Here is a 21,759-nt window from a genome sequence, read left to right as displayed (position 1 = left end):
TATCTCTATGGGATCAGGATATATAGTAGTAATACACCTCCTCTCCAGCTCTACCTGTATACTGCTGCTATCTCTATGGGGTCAGGATATATGGTAGTTATACACCTCCCTTGAGGCTGTTTTCCCCAAACCACACCTATTTTAAGAGTAAGATGTGTAATTTGTACAGGGATTTGGAAAAATCATAAAATCTTTCACATGAAAATACAGTAAAACATTAAGGTACAAATACACTTCAAATCTTCATAAAACAGCTCAACTGTGATTATAGCTCCAAACCACTATCTCCTCATGACAATATTTCCCTAATAAACGCACTTATGGGTCCGTTCACCTGGGTTGACCATCGTTAGTTGACCAGATGCAGTGATCAAACACCCAACCGAATCTCGAAAAAAAATGGAGGCAGCATTACAGAAGCATTTTAATGATAAATATAGATCCAATATAGAGTCTAGCTCATGCCTGCCACATCAGCTAAAACAGATAAGTACAAGACATACTCACCAACCTCTATATTATTCTCTAACAATAGCCCTGAGTACTTCTCAAAACCACAAGAACCTTTTATTAAAAGCAGTATAAACCCACCTATATGCAAATAGACCCTATCCATGACCCTAAGCTGTGCCATAGCGGAATACTCGCCCTAAGAAGGGCAGCCTCGCCTCGCAGACTGTCCTCTCTTATGCCATTATACTTAAAGGGGTACTCCAGTGGAAATTATATTTTTTTTTTAATCAACTGGTGCCAGAAAGTTAAACAGAGGAAGTTCTTTTCTTTTTGAATTTCCTTTCTGTCATGACCACAGTGCTCTCTGCTGACACCTCTGTCCATGTCAGGAACTGTCCAGAGCAGGAGAAAATCCCCATAGCAAACCTCTCCTGCTCTGGACAGTTCCTGACATGGACAGAGGTGTCAGCAGAGAGCACTGTGGTCAGACAGAAAAGAAATTCAAAAAGAAATTAACTTCCTGTGGAGCATACAGCATCTGATAAGTACTGGAAGGATCAAGATTTTTTAACCCCTTAAGGACACAGCCCATTTTGGCCTTAAAGGGGTACTACCGTGCTGACAACTTATCCCCTATTTAAAGGATAGGGGATAAGTTGCCTGATCGCACGGGGTCCTGCCGCACGGGGTCCTGCCGCAGCACCCCGCTCTCATCAGGCCCCGGAGCGAACATCCGCTCCGGGTCTCATGACTGCCGATCACGGGGCCGGAGGATCATGACATCACGGCTCCGCCCCTATGTGACGTCACGCTCCGCCCCTCAATGCAAGTCTATGGCAGGGGGCTCGCCCCCTGCCATAGACTTGCATTAAGGGGTGGAGAGTGAAGTCACACGGGGGCAGAGCCGTGACGTCACGATCACCGGCCCCGTCATCAGACCCGGAGCGGATGTTCGCTCCGGGGCCTGATGAGAGCGTGGTGCTGCGTGCGAGATCGCGGGGGTCCCCAGCGGCGGGATCCCGCGTGATCAGGCAACTTATCCCCTATCCTTTAGATAGGGGATAAGTTGTCAGCACGGTAGTACACTTTAAGGTCAATTTTATTTTTGAATTTTTGTTTTTTCCTCCTCGCCTTCTAAATATCATAACTCTTTTATATTTTTATCCACGTCATGAGGGGGCGGGGCTATGACGTCACGAGCTCCCGGCTCCAGCGTTCAGAACAATTTGTTCCAAACACTGAGCTGCAGAGTAACCCTTTAAGTATGACCCTGGTTATAATCCTTACTAATAAGGAGGCCGGACACCTAAGGATGTAGGATCTCATCTTATAAGCACATAATCTGCAAAGAAAAGCAAGTAGATCAGCTCAACCTCTCGTCGGCTGCAGCCCGGATTGGCGCGGACACGCCACAGTAGCAATGCATAGGAAGAAAAGAAGTATTCAGCGCAGCTTCTCAGTAGAACGAAATTACTTTATTCTCAGCTTACATAGAAAAGGTGACGCGTTTCGGCTAGACGTTCTAGCCTTAGGCTGCTTTCACACTATAAAATGTATCCGTTATAAAGATCCGTTCAATGTTCCGTCATAAAAAAAATTCGGAAAATAGGCCGATTTTGAAAGGCCGTTTTTTCAGATTTTTTTTCATAACGGAACATTGAACGGACCTTTATTACGGATACATTTTATAGTACGAAAGCAGCCTTAGGGTGGGTTCACACCACGATTTTGCTATACGGTTTCATAAAAATAAAAGAAAACGTTTGCAACCGCACAGAAAACCGCGCCCATAGACTTCCCATTCAAATCCGTATGCACTATAATGTACAGTGACCCCCCGACCTACGATGGCCCCGACATATGATCAAACCAACATACAATGGCCTCTCAGAGGCCATCGCATGTCGATGTCAGCATCGACATACGATGCTTTTTTATGTCGGGGCCATCGCATTAAGTGCTATCCGACAGCGCAAAATGCTTAAGCTGCTGCCGGATAGCAGCTTAATGTTCTCCGTGTGGTGCGGTAAGTATTACTTACCCCTCCACGATGCTCCGGGGTGCCCTCCGTGTCCAGCGCTGGTCTTCCGGTGTCTTCTCGGCCCTCTCCGATGACGTCAATACGCTGCTGCGCACGCTATCCAATAGGAATGGCGTACGCAGCGGCGTAATGACGTCGCTACGCAGGCCCAGTAAGGCCTTGCGGAAGACAGAAGAGGACCGGAGAAGACAGAAGAGGACCGGAGAAGACAGCGGAGGACCGGAGAAGACAGCGGAGAGTCCAGCGGAGGCACGGGATCACCATACGGTTCCATCCGGTTTTCACCATCCGGTTTTTGACTTTCCAAATTTTTTTTTCTTGGAATTTCAATCAAACAAGTGAAACTTTATTCAAAATGGAGTGAAAAGTTCAAAATTTATACGTTTTTTTTCTTAAAAAACGGATGCAACCGGACATCATTTTTCAAATTGTATACAGTTTTCAACCGTATACAGATAAATATTTGTACACACGTTTTGATACAGTTTAGTCAGGTTTTGAGGAATCCGTTTTTTTAAATCAAAAACCTGATACAGGAACAGTATAGCAAAATGTGGTGTAAACCCAGCCTAAGTCATACAAGTATTACATGGATACAAAATCCTATATATCAGTAGAGGAACTGACGTCATCAGATACCCGTGTGACCGCCCTACTCCCGCACAACTTTTATCAATTAAAATACAAAGATTCAGTGAAAGCGTCCAGGTATGTGTTCAGACCTCCCCAAAGTAGGTAACTAAATAGTGCGTAAACCAGGGCCGTTTGAAGGAATTTGGGGGCCCCAAGCAAAATGGACATGGAGGCCCCCCCTCTTTGATGTTCACGCACGTCATGCTCTAGGACCGGCGTCAGGACGTAGTAATGCCAGCCCTTGAATTCTGGGAGTGCAACGTGAGCGAACGTCGATACAAGGCCCCCACATTAGGTGCAGCAGAGTTCCCCCGATATTAGGTGCAGCAGAGTTCCCCCCACATTAGGTAGGCAGTGTTCCCCCCACATTAGGTGTAGCATAGTTCCCCCCACATTAGGTGCAGCATAGTTCTCCCCACATTAGGTGCAGTAGTGTTCCCCCCACATTAGGTAGGCAGTGCTCCCCACATTAGGTGCAGTAGCGTTCCCCCCACATTAGGTGCAGCAGCGTTCCCCCCCACATTAGGTGCAGCAGCGTTCCCCCCACATTAGGTGCAGCAGCGTTCCCCCCACATTAGGTTCAGCAGCGTTCCCCCCACATTAGGTTCAGCAGCGTTCCCCCACATTAGACTGGCAGTGTTCCCCACAGACATACAGCCTCCAGCCATATACAATCTATGGCTGGAGGCTGTATGCCTGTGTACTGCCCCACTTCAGTGCTCCGACCACCACTCCTCCCGTCCAGCCATAGCATTAGTTCCCGGGACCGCAGAAGCGGTGGTAGGAACACCGAAGATGACGTCCCGCTGGTCACTTACCAAGCTGGGCAGCGCACGTCTTCCTCCTCCTCGATGCTCCAGTCTTCTGCGCCTCCGTTGCTATGGGCGCACGCATTGGACGCCAGTGATCTCCCAGCGGCCCCTGCGTTTCTAAACTTAACGCGGGCCAGCAAAGAGTTAACGGGGGCATGTCCATAATAGTGATGGGGGGGGAATTGCCCCGTCGCTACAGGACGGGCAAGCACCGGCTCTGCTTGGGGCTCCGGGCCAGCTCGGGGTCCCAAGCAATTGCTTGATTTGCCTGTCCTGTAGCGACGGGCCTGGCGTAAACATACATATTCTAAAAGAACCGGGAGATATGAACACATACAGACATAATGAGGGAGATTTATCAAAACCTGTTCAGAGGAAAAGTTGCCCAGTTGCCCATAGCAACCAATCAGATCGCTGCTTTCATTTTGCACAGGCCCTTTTAAATTTGAAAGAAGCGATCTGGGCAACTCAGCAACTTTTCCTCTGGACAGGTTTTGATAAATCTCCCCCTTATGGGTTCTGTAGAGGAGGAACATGAATACAAAAAAAATGAATAATAAATAAAATAATATTAACTTACATAAAAATATTTTTTGTATAAACAGTAAAATACTACAGACACACAGAATTAGTGATGTTCCTTCAATTCAGAAACCTGAACAAGTAGAGGTGCTAATAAAAGAAATGTGTGTATATATATATATATATATATATATATATACACACACACACGTAATATGGTCAAAGCGTACAAACAATGAACATTCCCAATATACACTAAGTAACTGTCACCAAACTAAATTTTAATATACCGTATTTTTCGCCGTATAAGACGCACTTTTTCTTCCCCAAAACTGGGGGGAAAAAGTCGCACCGTCTTATACGGCGAATACACCCCTATCGCGGCGGTCCCTGCGCCCATCAACGGCCAGGACCCGCGGCTAATACAGGACATCACCGATCGCGGTGATGTCCTGTATTGACCCTTCAGATGCGGCGATCAAAGCTGACCGCCGCGTCTGAAGGGAAAGTGACACTAACCCGGCTGTTCAGTCGGGCTGTTCGGGACCGCCGCGATTTCACAGCCCGACTGAATAGCGGGGTTAGTGCTTACAGGACACCAGGAGGGACCTTACCTGCCTCCTCGGTGTCTTCTCCGTTCAGGGATCCCCTGTATGGCCGGCGCTCTCCTTCCTCGTCATCACGTCGTGGCGTACGTGCGTCGGCGTGCGTAACGACGTGATGGCGGCGACGGAGAGCGAGGATACCCGGCCGGCAGCAGAGACGTTCCGGAGCGATGGGGACACGGCGACAGAGATGGAGCGACATCCAGGGCAGCGGTGACGGGTCCGGAGCGGCGGGGACACGTGAGTATTACCTCCTATGCAGTGGTCTTCAATCTGCAGACCTCCAGATGTTGCAAAACTACAACTCCCAGCATGCCCGGACAGCCAACGGCTGTCCGGGCATGCTGGGAGTTGTAGTTTTGCAACATCTGGAGGTCCGCAGGTTGAAGACCACTATTGGGTTCAAAATCTATATTTTTTTAGATTTTGCCGTCTTATACGCCGGTGCGTCCTATAGGACGAAAAATACGGTATTGGCACCAATAAACACCAAAAAAAGAGCGTCTATGGGGGGTTATCCAGGTAAGTCCATAGGCCGGGTGTCCACCGGACATCAGCCACATATATGGCGCCATTTCTTACCTTATTGAGTTTCCCAAGCGATGAGATGAGATCTGCCCATTCAGTGGAGGACTCAAAGTTTCTCAACGCCTTCTCAATGACAGAGGAATAATTTCGGTATCTGTAGTCCCCCAGCAGCTCCTGCTCTTCATGGTCCATTTTTCATCCTCTCTAGAGGACGCACTACAAAAAAAATAACTAAACTGGGTGAGCGGGCCTCCATATTACAGTATCACAGCTGAATATTTTTCTTTAAAGGGGTACTCCACTGGAAAGCGTTCGGAAGTAAATCTTCCAAATGCTGTTTTCATGCTGCAGGGGTCGGCCACGCCCCTTGTGACCTCATGGTCACACCCCCTCAATGTAAGTCAATGGGAGGGGGCGTGACGGCCCCCTCGCCACCTCCAATAGACTTGCATTGAGGGGGCGTGACCGTGATGTCACGAGGGGCGTGGCCGACCACCCGCAGCGCGAAAACAGCGTCCGGAAGATTTACTTTACGAACGCTGGCCAGTGGAGTACCCCTTTAAAGGGGTATTCCAGTGAAAAACTATTTTTTCCATATCAACTGGTTCCAGAAAGTGAAAACAGATTTGTAAATTACTTTTAAATTAAATTGAAATTACTATTAAAAAAATCTTAATCCTTCCAGTACTTATTAGCTGCTGTATCCTACAGAGGAAGTTATTTTCTTTTTGAATTCCCTTTCTTTCTGACCACAGTGCTCACTGCTGACACCTCTGTCCAAAGTAGGAGCAAATCCCCATAGCAAACCTATCCTGCTATGGACAGTTCCTGACATGGAAAGAGGTGTCAGCAGAGAGCACCAGTAATCCTACCAGTACTTATCAGCTGCTGAAGTTGAGTTGTTCTTTTCTGTCTAACCACAGTGCTCTCTGCTGACACCTCTGTCTGTCTCAGGAACTGTCCAGAGCAGGAGCAAATCCGCATAGCAGACAGAGAGAGGTGTCAGCAGAGAGCACTATTGTCAGACAGAAAAGAACAACTCAACTTCAGCAGCTGATAAGTACTGGTAGGATTAAGATTTTTAATAGAAGTCATTTACAAATCTATTTAACTTTCTGGAACCAGTTGATTTATTTTTTTTCACCGGAGTACCTCTTTAACAAAAAAAATTCAGACTAAAATTATGGCGGAACGTCTGGCCTCGGTGCTTCCGCGCTTGATTGCTCCTCCTCAGGTAGGCTTTGTTAAGGGGAGGGCGGCGGTTACCAACATTAGAAAGGTCATTGTACTGTTAGACGATGTCCAATTGCATCCTGACAAACACCCATCGCTCGCTATTCTATCACTAGATGCCGCCAAGGCTTTTGATCGTGTGCGATGGGAATGGTTGTGGAAGGTAATGCCATGTATGGGATTTGAGGGGGCTTTTCTGACATACCTGTTCTCTTTATACGCTTCTCCTATTGCGAGGGTGTCGACCATAGGTTTCCTGTCTCCCCACATAGTCTTACAACGGGGCACGAGACAGGGATGCCCTTTGTCACCCCTGTTGTTTAACCCCTTAAGGACCAGGCCATTTTATACCTTAAGGACCGGAGCGTTTTTTGCAATTCTGACCACTGTCACTTTAAACATTAATAACTCTGGAATGCTTTTAGTTATCATTCTGATTCCGAGATTGTTTTTTCGTGACATATTCTACTTTAACTTAATGGTAAAATTTTATGGTAACTTGCATCCTTTCTTGGTGAAAAATCCCAAAATTTGATGAAAAAAATGAAAATTTTGCATTTTTCTAACTTTGAAGCTCTCTGCTTGTAAGGAAAATGGATATTCAAAATATATTTTTTTGGGGTTCACATATACAATATGTCTACTTTATGTTTGCATCATAAAATTTATGAGTTTTTACTTTTGGAAGACACCATAGGGCTTCAAAGTTCAGTAGCAATTTTGAAATTTTTCACAAAATTTTCAAACTCACTATTTTTCAGGGACCAGTTCAGTTTTGAAGTGGATTTGAAGGGTCTTCATATTAGAAATACCCCATAAAAGACCCCATTATAAAAACTACACCCCCTAAAGTATTCAAAAAAACATTCAGTAAGTGTATTAACCCTTTAGGTGTTTCACAGGAATAGCAGCAAAGTGAAGGAGAAAATTCAAAATCTTCATTTTTTACACTCGCATGTTCTTGTAGACTCAATTTTTGAATTTTTGCAAGGGATAAAAAGGAAAAAATTTTTACTTGTATTTGAAACCCAATTTCTCTCGAGTAAGCACATACCTCATATGTCTATGTTAAATGTTCGGCGGGCACAGTAGAGGGCTCAGAAGGGAAGGAGCGACAAATGGTTTTTGGGGGGCATGCCGCATTTAGGAAGCCCCTTTGGTACCAGGACAGCAAAAAAAAAACACATGGCATACCATTTTGGAAACTAGACCCCTCAGGGAACGTAACAAGGGGTAAAGTGAACCTTAATACCCTACAGGTATTTCACGACTTTTGCATATGTAAAAAAAATATATATTTTTTTTACCTAAAATGCTTGGTTTCCCAAAAATTTTACATTTTTAAAAAGGGTAATAGCAGAAAATACCCCCCAAAATTTGAAGCCCAATTTCTCCCGATACAGAAAACACCTCGCATGGGGGTGAAAAGTGCTCTGCTGGTGCACTACAGGTCTCAGAAGAGAAGGAGTCACATTTGGCTTTTTGAAAGCAAATTTTGCTCTGGGGGCATGCCGCATTTAGGAAGCCCCTATGGTGCCAGGACAGCAAAAAAAAAAACACATGGCATACCATTTTGGAAACTAGACCCCTCGGGGAACGTAACAAGGGGTAATGTGAACCTTAATACCCTACAGGTGTTTCACGACTTTTGCATATGTAAAAAAATATATATTTTTTTTACCTAAAATGCTTGGTTTCCCAAAATTTTTACAATTTTAAAAAGGGTAATAGCAGAAAATACCCCCCAAAATTTGAAGCCCAATTTCTCCCGATTCAGAAAACACCCCATATGGGTGTGAAAAGTGCTCTGCTGGCGCACTACAGGTCTCAGAAGAGAAGGAGTCACATTTGGCTTTTTGAAAGCAAATTTTGCTCTGGGGGCATGCCGCATTTAGGAAGCCCCTATGGTGCCAGGACAGCAAAAAAAAAAACACATGGCATACTATTTTGGAAACTAGACCCCTCGGGGAACGTAACAAGGGGTAATTTGAACCTTAATACCCTACAGGTGTTTCACGACTTTTGCATATGTAAAAAAATATATATTTTTTTTTACCTAAAATGCTTGTTTTCCCCAAAATTTTACATTTTTTAAAAGGGTAATAGCAGAAAATACCCCCCAAAATTTGAAGCCCAATTTCTCCCGAGTATGGCGATACCCCATATGTGGCCCTAAACTGTTGCCTTGAAATACGACAGGGCTCCAAAGTGAGAGCGCCATGCGCATTTGAGGCCTAAATTAGGGACTTGCATAGGGGTGGACATAGGGGTATTCTACGCCAGTGATTCCCAAACAGGGTGCCTCCAGCTGTTGTAAAACTCCCAGCATGCCTGGACAGTCAACGGCTATCTGGCAATACTGGGAGTAGTTGTTTTGCAACAGCTGGAGGCTCCGTTTTGGAAACAGTGGCGTACCAGACGTTTTTCATTTTTATTGGGGAGGGGGGTTGTATAGGGGTATGTGTATATGTAGTGTTTTTAACTTTTTATTTTATTTTGTGTTAGTGTAGTGTAGTGTTTTTAGGGTACAGTCACACGGGTGGGGGTTCACAGTAGTTTCTCGCTGGCAGTTTGAGCTACGGCAGAAAATTTGACGCAGCTCAAACTTGCAGCCGGATACTTACTGTAATCCTCCGCCCATGTGAGTGTACCCTGTACGTTCACATAGGGGGGGGGGGAACATCCAGCTGTTGCAAAACTACAACTCCCAGCATGTACGGTCTATCAGTGCATGCTGGGAGTTGTAGTTTTGCAACCGCTGGAGGCTCCGTTCTGGAAACAGTGGCGTACCAGACGTTTTTCATTTTTATTGGGGAGGGGAGGGGGGCTGTGTAGGGGTATGTGTATATGTAGTGTTTTTTACTTTTTATTTTATTGTGTGTTAGTGTAGTGTTTTTAGGGTACAGTCGCACGGGCGGGGGGTTCACAGTAGTTTCTCGCTGGCAGTTTGAGCTGCGGCAGAAATTTTGCCGTACCTCAAACTTGCAGCCGGATACTAACTGTAATCCTCCGCCCATGTGAGTGTACCCTGTACATTCACATTGGGGGTGGGGGGGAACATCCAGCTGTTGCAAAACTACAACTCCCAGCAGGTCTATCAGTGCATGCTGGGAGTTGTAGTTTTGCAACAGCTGGAGGCACACTGGTTGTGAAACACCGAGTTTGGTAACAAACTCAGTGTTTTGCAACCAGTGTGCCTTCAGCTGTTGCAAAAGCTACAACCCCCAGCATGTACGGACAGCGGAAGGGCATACTGGGTGTTGTAGTTATGCAACAGCTGGAGGCATACTACTTTGGCTGGGGATGCTGGGGATTGTAGTTATGCAACAGCTGGAGACACACTGGTTTACTACTTAACTCAGTGTGCCTTCAGCTGTTGCAAAACTACAACTCTCAGCAGTCACCGACAGCCAACGGGCATGCTGGGAGTTGTAGTTATGCAACCACCAGATGCACCACTACAACTCCCAGCATGCACTTTAGCTGATTGTGCAAGCTGGGAGTTGTAGTTACACAACAGCTGAAGGTACACTTTTCCATAGAAAGAATGTGCCTCCAGCTGTTGCAAAACTACAAGTCCCAGCATGCCCATAAGGGCATGCTGGGAGTTGTGGTGGTCTGCCTCCTGCTGTTGCATAACTACAGCTCCCAGCATGCCCTTTTTGCATGCTGGGAGCTGTTGCTAAGCAACAGCAGGAGGCTGTCACTCACCTCCAACGATCCAGCCGCACAGGTCAGTCCCTCGTCGTCTCCGCCGCCGCCGCTGCTCCTGGGGCCCCGATCCCAACAGGGACGCCGGGGATCGGGGTCCCCAGCACCGGGGGTCGTCTTCCCGCACCCGCTCACGTCCTCCGGAAGAGGGGCGGAGCGGGTTGCGGGAGTGACACCCGCAGCAGGCGTCCTGATTGGTCGGCCGGTAATCCGGCCGACGAATCAGGGCGATCGTGAGGTGGCACCAGTGCCACCTCACCCCTGCTGGCTCTGGCTGATCGGGGCCGTCTCTGACGGCCCCGATCAGCCAATAATTCCGGGTCACCGGGTCACTGGAGACCCGATTGACCCGGAATCCGCCGCAGATCGCTGGACTGAATTGTTCAGCGATCTGCGGCCATCGCCGACATGGGGGGTCATAATGACCCCCCTGGGCGATATGCCCCGATGCCTGCTGAACGATTTCAGCAGGCATCGGGGACCGGCTCCGCTCCAGATGGTTGCGGGGGGCCGGTAAAACACATGACGTTCTCATACGTCATGTGTCCTTAAGGACTCGGAAATGGAGACGTATGAGAACGTCATGTGTCCTTAAGGGGTTAATATAGCATTGGAACCCCTAGCTAGGCTTCTGGAATCCTCGGCGGTCCCGAGGGGTGTGGCAGTGGGTTCATCTGTACTTAAAGGGTACCTCTAATTAAAACTAATTTTTGCTATTGCACTCCTTAGGGTAAATGAAAAATATTTCTAATACACTTTGTTTAAAAAAAAAAAGTTTTCTATGTTTTATTTGTGCTTAAAAAAAGCTCAAGAGCACATTTTCCCCCAATTCACACACAGAAAGTGCTGCCTGGAGTGCTGAGGGGGATGTGTCCAGCCTCATCCAATCATAGCTCCTCTCACACATAACTGCCATATGCTGTTGGTTGGACACACCCCCTTCCTGTGTATGAGTTGGGGGAAAATGTGCTCTTGAGCTTTTCTAAGCACAAATAAAACATAGAAAACTTCATTTTTTTTTAAAACAAAGTATATTAGAAATATTTTTCATTTACCATAAGGAGTGCAATAGCAAAAATTTTTTTAATGAGAGTGACCCTTTAACTCTGCTCTTTTTGCGGATGACATTTTGCTTTTCCTCTCGAGGCCGCTGGAGGATGTTGAGAGACTTCTTGTAGCTATTCAGGACTTTGGTGGGGAATCCGGCTGTTGCATAAATACATCTAAGAGTGCTCTCTTGGATGTAAAAGGAGTGATCGGGGGGGGGGGGGGGGGTTGGGGGGTGAGGGTGGCCTCTGTGGTCGCACCCGGAATTTCGGATGAGATTACGGAACCGATTGTTTCAAAGGTGGTTGCGACAGGGCATAACGAGAGTTAAACACTTATTACACCCAACTGATAGGAGATATTACACGTTAGAGGAATTGGGGGACTGCTACTCTATTGGTAGAGACCACTTTTAACAGTTCTCGCAGGTGCTGGCGTTTTTACGACCACGGTTGCATGATGTTTCTGCTATAGCAGGTTTCACTTCCTTTGATAGTTTTCTGTCTGCAGGGACTAACGTCCATTCTCTGTCTTACCTGTATTGGAAAATTCGTAGGAAAGGTAACGACTCCGTCTCAGCCAAGATGTTTACTTATTGGGAACATAAATTGACGGTGCCGGACCTCGCTACGCCTATTTTAGAAGGCTGGGCCAAGGTACGTAAGTGAGCTATGGAGGGAAACACACTACAAGACCATGCACCATGCATTATATGGCTTTAATTTCCCTAGGACTGTGGACAGACCGGACCGTTTGACAGCGTGCCCCAATTGTGGCGCACCGAGAACTGACCTGTTGCATGGATTAGTGACTTGCCCTAAAACGCGACTGTTCTGGGGTTCTTTGTTCATTTATTTAGCTGATAAAGTTCAAATACGACTGCCCATTGACCCCTTACTAATATTGTTTAATATACCCAAAGATGACATAGTGGTTCCCTTACTTTTGCAAATTTTTTTGCCAGTAGGTAAAAGATGTCTGCTGGCAAGATGGTTGGTGCCTACGATACAGGAGGTCTTGCTCCAGGTCAAGTTATACCTCTTGCGAGATAAATTGATCTGCGGTCGTACTGCTAACAAGCCAGCTAAGGGGTTTCTTAAAAAGTGGTCCACGTTCATAATTAATTTCCTGTCTGACTCGGACATCCAACTAATTGTTCTACCCTTCAAAGATACGGAATGGTCTCTGCGGAAGGCCATAGCGGGGACGCTGGGTAAATTACAAATTAAGTGATCGCTATTTATGCTAGATGCTGATGTTCGGCTACTGTGTGGCGGCTTCACGGCCTACAGGGGTTGTTGTTGTTCTTGCTTATGTTGGAGACTTTGATGTGGATGGAACTGTTGCTGAGGGCACTTGACTCGAGTGGGATGTTATGTACAGATGTAATCTGATGTACTTCTATGTGATGTTCTGTTGTATTATGTGACTTTTTCCTATCGGGAGACAAGTCTCCTGTCTATGTTGTATAACCAAAATGTATTTGAAAACGAATAAAAAGGATATTTAAAAAAAAAAAAAAAAAAAATCAGAAGCCCCCTTTAAAAGTGGTACTCCACCCACAGATAGTGGGCAGCCTGTGGGCGGAGTACCCCTTTAAAGGATAAGTTAACCCAATGAGGACACCGCTAATTTAAAATTTTCGCCTTCTAAGAGACATAACTCTTTTTTCATATTTTTTCATCCACAGACCCATATGAGGCTTGTTTTTTGTGTGTGACCATTTGTAACAACACCTTTCATTTTAAAATAAAATGCAACAAAGAAATGTATTATTTGTGCACTTTACGGTAAAAATAACATTTATTCTGTGGGTCACTTTTTAAAATAAAAACCATGGTTACATGCTTTACTTAAAGGAGTAGTCCAGTGGTGACCCAGTGGTGAACAACTTATCCCCTATCCTAAGGATAGGGGATAAGTTTGAGATCGCGGGGGGTCCGACCGCTGGGGCCCCCTGCGATCTCTCTGTACGGAGCCCCGACAGCCCGTGGGAAGGGGGCATGTCGACCTCCGCGCGAAGCGGCGGCCGACACGCCCCCTCAATACAACTCTATGGCAGAGCCGAAGCGCTGCCTTCGGCAATCTCCGGCTCTGCCATAGAGATGTATTGAGGGGGCGTGTCGGCCGCCGCTTTGTGCGGAGGTCGACACCCGCTATCTGGACGGAGAGCCTGGCCCCCGTACAGAGAGATCGCAGGGGGCCCCAGTGGTCGGACCCCCGCAATCTCAAACTTATCCCCTATCCTAAAATTATTGTGACCCCTATAACTTTCAAATTTTTTTGCAAAGTAATTTTTTGTTCTCTTTGGTAACACATATGTGACTGATCACTTTTCATTCCATTTTTTTCTGGAATGTCATATGACCAAGAGTAAGCGTGAGATCATTGTATTTTAAAGGGGTATTCAGGTTTTAGACATTAAGATGTCTGATCGCGGGGGGCCCGCCACTGGGACCCCCCGCATTATGTGCGGAGCTGCGTCTCCAGAAGTTTTCACCCCCCGTTATGCCCCCTCCCATAGATTACGTCATGTCTCCAGTCTTGAAAACCTCCGGTTTCTGAGCCTGCAGACGCAGTTCCGCACATAATGTGGGTGCTGCAGGGAGATCGCGGGGGTCGCCAGCGGCCGGACCCCCGCGATCAGACATCTTATCCCCCATGCTTTGGATAGGGGATAAAATGTCTAAAGCCGGAATACCCCTTTAATAGTTCAGATGTTTCCAAACACGGTAATGCTAAGTATGTTTATTAAAAAAAATATTTTTGTGGATAGTAAATTCAGTTTTATTAACGGAGGAGCTTAGTTATATTTTTGGAAAAAAAAATTCTATCAATTTTTACATTTTTAAGTCCCCATAGGAGACCATGGCAGTGCACTGATCAGTAGAAGGCAGACCATACAAGAAGATCCCTGGACAGCAGGGCGGAGGAGGCGTATTAGTGACATCCGGCCACTTACTGAACTCATCCGACCCCGTGATCGCGCTACAATGCGTATTACCTAAATCTACATCATGGTGGCCGATGAAATCACATGGGGGGAACAAGGGGGAGAATGAAGTGACATGGGGGGGGGGAACAACGGGAGAATAAAGTGACACGGGGGGGAACAAGGGGGAGAATGAAGTGACATGGGGGGAACAAGGGGGAGAATGAAGTGACATGGGGGAACAAGGGGGAGAATGAAGTGACATGGGGGGAACAAGGGGGAGAATGAAGTGACATGGGGGGAACAAGGGGGAGAATGAAGTGACATGGGGGGAACAAGGGGGAGAATGAAGTGACATGGGGGAACAAGGGGGAGAATGAAGTGACATGGGGGAGAATGAAGTAACATGGGGGGAACAAGGGGGAGAATGAAGTGACATGGGGGGAACATGGGGGAGAATGAAGTTACATGGGGGAACAAGGGGGAGAATGAAGTGACACGGGGGAACAAGGGGGAGAATGAAGTGACACGGGGGAACAAGGGGGAGAATGAAGTGACATGGGGGGAACAAGGGGGAGAATGAAGTTACATGGGGGGAACAAGGGGGAGAATGAAGTGACATGGGGGAGAATGAAGTAACATGGGGGGAACAAGGGGGAGAATGAAATGACATGGGGGAACATGAAGTAACATGGGGGGAACAAGGGGGAGAATGAAGTGACATGGGGGAACAAGGGGGAGAATGAAGTGACATGGGGGAACAAGGGGGAGAATGAAGTGACATGGGGGGAACAAGGGGGAGAATGAAGTGACATGGGGGGAACAAGGGGGAGAATGAAGTGACATGGGGGGGGGGACAGGGGGAGAAAGAAGTGACACGGGGGAACATGGGGGAGAATGAAGTGACATGGGTGAAAATGAAGTGACATGGGGGAACAAGGGGGAGAATGAAGTGACACGGGGGAACAGGGGGGAGAATGAAGTGACACGGGGGAACATGGGGGAGAATGAAGTGACACGGGGGAACATGGGGGAGAATGAAGTGACACAGGGGAACAAGGGGGAGAATGAAGTGACACGGGGGAACAAGGGGGAGAATGAAGTGACAGGGGGGAACAAGGGGGAGAATGAAGTGACACGGGGGAACAGGGGGAAGAATGAAGTGACATGGGGGGAACATGGGGGAGAATGAAGTAACATGGGGGGAACAAGGGGGAGAATGAAGTGACACGGGGGAACAAGGGGGAGAATGAAGTGACACGGGGGAACAAGGGGGAGAATGAAGTGACATGGGGGGAACAAGGGGGAGAATGAAGTAACATGGGGGGAACAAGGGGGAGAATGAAATCACATGGGGGGAACAAGGGGGAGAATGAAGTGACACGGGGGAACAAGGGGGAGAATGAAGTGACACGGAGGGAACATGGGGGAGAATGAAGTGACATGGGGGGGAACAAGGGGGAGAATGAAGTAACATGGGGGGAACAAGGGGAGAATGAAATCACATGGGGGGAACAAGGGGGAGAATGAAGTGACACGGGGGAACAAGGGGGAGAATGAAGTGACATGGGGGAAACAAGGGGGAGAATGAAGTGACATGGGGGGAACAAGGGGGAGAATGAAGTGACATGGGGGAGAATGAAGTAACATGGGGGGAACAAGGGGGAGAATGAAGTGACATGGGGGAACAAGGGGGAGAATGAAGTGACATGGGGGAACAAGGGGGAGAATGAAGTGACATGGGGGGAACAAGGGGGAGAATGAAGTGACATGGGGGGAACGAGGGGGAGAATGAAGTGACATGGGGGGGAACAGGGGGGAGAATGAAGTGACATGGGGGGGAACAGGGGGAGAAAGAAGTGACACCGGGGAACCTGGGGGAGAATGAAGTGACATGGGGGAAAATGAAGTGACATGGGGGAACAAGGGGGAGAATGAAGTGACACGGGGGAACAGGGGGAAGAATGAAGTGACATGGGGGGGAACATGGGGGAGAATGAAGTGACACGGGGGAACAAGGGGGAGAATGAAGTGACACGGGGGAACAAGGGGGAGAATGAAGTGACATGGGGGGAACAAGGGGGAGAATGAAGTAACATGGGGGGAACAAGGGGGAGAATGAAATCACATGGGGGAACAAGGGGGAGAATGAAGTGACACGGGGGAACAAGGGGGAGAATGAAGTGACACGGGGGGAACATGGGGGAGAATGAAGTGACATGGGGGGGAACAAGGGGGAGAATGAAGTAACATGGGGGGAACAAGGGGAGAATGAAATCACATGGGGGGAACAAGGGGGAGAATGAAGTAACACGGGGGGAACATGGGGAGAATGAAGTGACACGGGGGGAACATGGGGAGAATGAAGTGACACGGGGGGAACATGGGGGAGAATGAAGTGACATGGGGGGAACAAGGGGAGAATGAACTGACATGGGGGGAACATGGGAAGAATGAAGTGACATGGGGGGGAACATGGGGAGAAAGAAGTGACATGGGGGGAACAGGGGGGAGAAAGAAGTGACACAGGGGAACAGGGGGGAGAATGAAGTGACACGGGGGAACATGGGGGAGAATGAAGTGACAAGGGGGAACAAGGAGGAGAATGAAGTGACATGGGGGAACATGGAGGAGAATGAAGTGACCTGGGGGACAAGGGGGAGAATGAAGTGACATGGGGGAACAAGGGGGAGAATGAAGTGACATGGGGGGAACAAGGGGGAGAATGAAGTGACATGGGGGGAACAAGGGGGAGAATGAAGTGACATGGGGGGGGGAACAGGGGGAGAAAGAAGTGACACGGGGGAACATGGGGGAGAATGAAGTGACATGGGGGAAAATGAAGTGACATGGGGGAACAAGGGGAGAATGAAGTGACACGGGGGAACAGGGGGGAGAATGAAGTGAAATGGGGGGAACAGGGGGGAGAATGAAGTGACACGGGGGAACAAGGGGGAGAATGAAGTGACATGGGGGGAACAAGGGGGAGAATGAAGTAACATGGGGGGAACAAGGGGGAGAATGAAATCACATGGGGGGAACAAGGGGGAGAATGAAGTGACACGGGGGAACAAGGGGGAGAATGAAGTGACACGGGGGGAACATGGGGGAGAATGAAGTGACATGGGGGGGGAACAAGGGGGAGAATGAAGTAACATGGGGGGAACAAGGGGAGAATGAAATCACATGGGGGGAACAAGGGGGAGAATGAAGTAACATGGGGGGAACATGGGGAGAATGAAGTGACACGGGGGGAACATGGGGGAGAATGAAGTGACACGGGGGAACATGGAGGAGAATGAAGTGACACAGGGGGACAAGGGGGTGAATGAAGTGACATGGGGGGGAACAAGGGGAGAATGAACTGACATGGGGGGAACATGGGAAGAATGAAGTGACATGGGGGGGAACATGGGGAGAAAGAAGTGACATGGGGGGAACAGGGGGGAGAAAGAAGTGACACAGGGGAACAGGGGGGAGAATGAAGTGACACGGGGGAACATGGGGGAGAATGAAGTGACACGGGGGAACAAGGAGGAGAATGAAGTGACACGGGGGAACATGGAGGAGAATGAAGTGACATGGGGGAAAATGAAGTGACATGGGGGAACAAGGGGGAGAATGAAGTGACACGGGGGAACAGGGGGGAGAATGAAGTGAAATGGGGGGAACAGGGGGGAGAATGAAGTGACACGGGGGAACAAGGGGGAGAATGAAGTGACATGGGGGGAACAAGGGGGAGAATGAAGTGACACGGGGGAACAGGGGGAAGAATGAAGTGACATGGGGGGGAACATGGGGGAGAATGAAGTGACATGGGGGGAACAAGGGGGAGAATGAAGTGACATGGGGGGAACAGGGGGGAGAATGAAGTGACACGGGGGAACATGGGGGAGAATGAAGTGACACGGGGGAACATGGGGGAGAATGAAGTGACATGGGGGAACAAGGGGGAGAATGAAGTGACATGGGGGGGGAACAAGGGGGAGAATGAAGTGACATGGGGGGGGAACAAGGGGGAGAATGAAGTGACATGGGGGGGAACAAGGGGGAGAATGAAGTGACATGGGGGGGAACAAGGGGGAGAATGAAGTGACATGGGGGGGAACAAGGGGGAGAATGAAGTGACATGGGGGGGAACAAGGGGGAGAATGAAGTGACATGGGGGGGAACAAGGGGGAGAATGAAGTGACATGGGGGGGAACAAGGGGGAGAATGAAGTGACATGGGGGGGAACAAGGGGGAGAATGAAGTGACACGGGGGAACAGGGGGAAGAATGAAGTGACATGGGGGGGGGACATGGGGGAGAATGAAGTGACACAGGGGAACATAGGGGAGAATGAAGTGACATGGGGGGAACAAGGGGGAGAATGAAGTGACATGGGGGGAACAAGGGGGAGAATGAAGTGACATGGGGGGGAACAAGGGGGAGAATGAAGTGACACGGGGGAACAGGGGGAAGAATGAAGTGACATGGGGGGGGACATGGGGGAGAATGAAGTGACACAGGGGAACATAGGGGAGAATGAAGTGACATTGGGGGAACAAGGGGGAGAATGAAGTGACATGGGGGAACAAGGGGGAGAATGAAGTGACATGGGGGGGAACATGGGGGAGAATGAAGGAAATAGCACAGGAGGTAATGAAGCACAGGGGGGGGGGGTAGCAGCCACATTTGTAAAGCTAATACTGGATCCTGCTATTACTCTTCCTACTTTTACTGACACATTCATGGGCATTAGAAAAAGAGCTTCATTAATATGACATTCACACAACACACCAACTTCCCCTAATGTATCCATGACAACACTGAACCGCCAAAGCACGGGGCGGAAGAGTTGTCATAGGGGCAGTGTAGCAAAGAAGGGAGCGACAATATGGGGGAGATTTATCAAAACCTGTACAGAGGAAAAGTTGCTGAGTTGCCCATAGCAACCAATCAGATCACTACTTTCACTTTTAAAAAGGCCTCTGAATAATGAAAGAAGCGATCTGATTGGTTGCTATGGGCAACTCAGCAACTTTTCCTCTGTACAGGTTTTGATAAATCTTCCCCCTAGTATCTTGGTCTTCCCCTTGTAGACACGTTCTTCAGCAGCCGTATATACTGCAAGCTTAAAAAGACAGAGCAGCAAACCCTCAGCTCTGATGAGCGCTGGTTACACAATGCAGACGATTCATCAAAGGGACCGCTACAGATCAATTATACGGAGAAATTCCGACAAATACAAAATCCTCTCTCTCTCTCTCTCTGTATATATATATATATATATATATATATATCTATGTAGAATTTTGAGCTTTATATAGTATATTTCAGTTCTGTCTAGTTCTGGGAAAGCTGGGTGAAGACCATAATGGCCGCCATAAATTCCGACACATACAAAATTATCTGTCTATATATAGAATTTTGAGCTTTCTATAGTATATTTCAGTTCTGACTAGTTCTGGGAAAGCTGGGTGAAGACCATAATGGCCGCCATAGCCATTCTTGATATAGTTGTCACCTGTTTATATAAGGGGCAGTGCACCTAATTGGTATATATATATACATACATATATATATATATATATATATATATATATATATATATACACATACATACATACACACATATATATATATATATATATATGGAACATATGTCTTCTCTAAAGCAGTGTTCCACATTTGATGGAAAACTACAACACCCATCATGCCCTGACAGCCGAAGGCTGTCAGGGCATGATGGGTGTTGTAGTTTTCCATCAAATGTAGAGCCACTGGTTGGTGAACATCAAACTCTATTATATAATTACATGTAGTGACTATATAGAGGTGATAGTCCATCAGATGTAGTGATCACTATATAGAGGTGATAGTCCATCAGATGTAGTGGTCACTATATAGAGGTGATAGTCCATCAGATGTAATGGTCACTATATAGAGGGGTGAGAGGTCATCAGATGTAGTGATCACTATATAGAGGTGATAGTCCATCAGATGTAGTAGTCACTATATAGAGGTGATAGTCCATCAGATGTAGTGATCACTATATAGAGGTGATAGTCCATCAGATGTAATGGTCACTATATAGAGGGGATAGTCCATCAGATGTAGTGATCACTATATAGAGGTGATAGTCCATCAGATGTAGTGATCACTATAGAGAGGTGATAGTCCATCAGATGTAGTGATCACTATATAGAGGTGATAGTCCATCAGATGTAGTGGTCACTATATAGAGGTGATAGTCCATCAGATGTAGTGGTCACTATATAGAGGTGATAGTCCATCAGATGTAGTGATCACTATATAGAGGTGATAGTCCATCAGATGTAGTGGTCACTATATAGAGGTGATAGTCCATCAGATGTAGTGATCACTATATAGAGGTGATAGTCCATCAGATGTAGTGGTCACTATATAGAGGGGATAGTCCATCAGATGTAGTGATCACTATATAGAGGTGATAGTCCATCAGATGTAGTGGTCACTATATAGAGGGGTGATAGTCCATCAGATGTAGTGGTCACTATATAGAGGTGATAGTCCATCAGATGTAGTGATCACTATACAGAGGTGATAGTCCATCAGATGTAGTGATCACTAAATAGAGGTGATAGTCCATCAGATGTAGTGATCACTATATAGAGGTGATAGTCCATCAGATGTAGTGATCACTATATAGAGGTGATAGTCCATCAGATGTAGTGATCATTATATAGAGGTGATAGTCCATTAGATGTAGTGATCACTATACAGAGGTGATAGTCCATCAGATGTAGTGATCACTATATAGAGGTGATAGTCCATTAGATGTAGTGATCACTATACAGAGGTGATAGTCCATCAGATGTAGTGATCACTATAGAGAGGTGATAGTCCATCAGATGTAGTGATCACTATATAGAGGGATGATAGTCCATCAGATGTAGTGATCACTATATAGAGGTGATAGCCCATCAGATGTAGTGATCACTATATAGAGGTGATAGTCCATCAGATGTAGTGATCACTATATAGAGAGGTGATAGTCCATCAGATGTAGTGATCACTATATAGAGGTGATAGTCCATCAGATGTAGTGATCACTATACAGAGGTGATAGTCCATCAGATATAGTGATCACTATATAGAGGTGATAGTCCATCAGATGTAGTGATCACTATATAGAGGTGATAGTCCATCAGATGTAGTGATCACTATATAGGAGGTGATAGTCCATCAGATGTAGTGATCACTATAGAGAGGTGATAGT

The 21,759-nt window shown here is 47.2% G+C and overlaps 1 protein-coding gene across 7 annotated transcripts in view; it reads right to left on the bottom strand.

The window, feature by feature from the left end:
• DOP1B (DOP1 leucine zipper like protein B) overlaps positions 1-21,759 on the bottom strand; it is a 248,102-nt gene that overhangs the window by 134,302 nt on the left and 92,041 nt on the right. For all 7 annotated transcript variants that reach the window (XM_056559592.1, XM_056559588.1, XM_056559589.1 and 4 more), the window contains exon 2: positions 5,649-5,810. In XM_056559592.1, the coding sequence (XP_056415567.1) occupies positions 5,649-5,786 (138 nt within the window). In that variant the 5' untranslated portion in view covers positions 5,787-5,810. The remainder of the gene's footprint in view (positions 1-5,648; positions 5,811-21,759) is intronic.

The sequence above is a fragment of the Hyla sarda genome, chromosome 2 (genome assembly GCF_029499605.1).
Source record: "Hyla sarda isolate aHylSar1 chromosome 2, aHylSar1.hap1, whole genome shotgun sequence".
NCBI classification, from domain to species: Eukaryota; Metazoa; Chordata; class Amphibia; order Anura; family Hylidae; genus Hyla; species Hyla sarda.
This window is presented reverse-complemented; position numbering and strand designations above follow the sequence as displayed.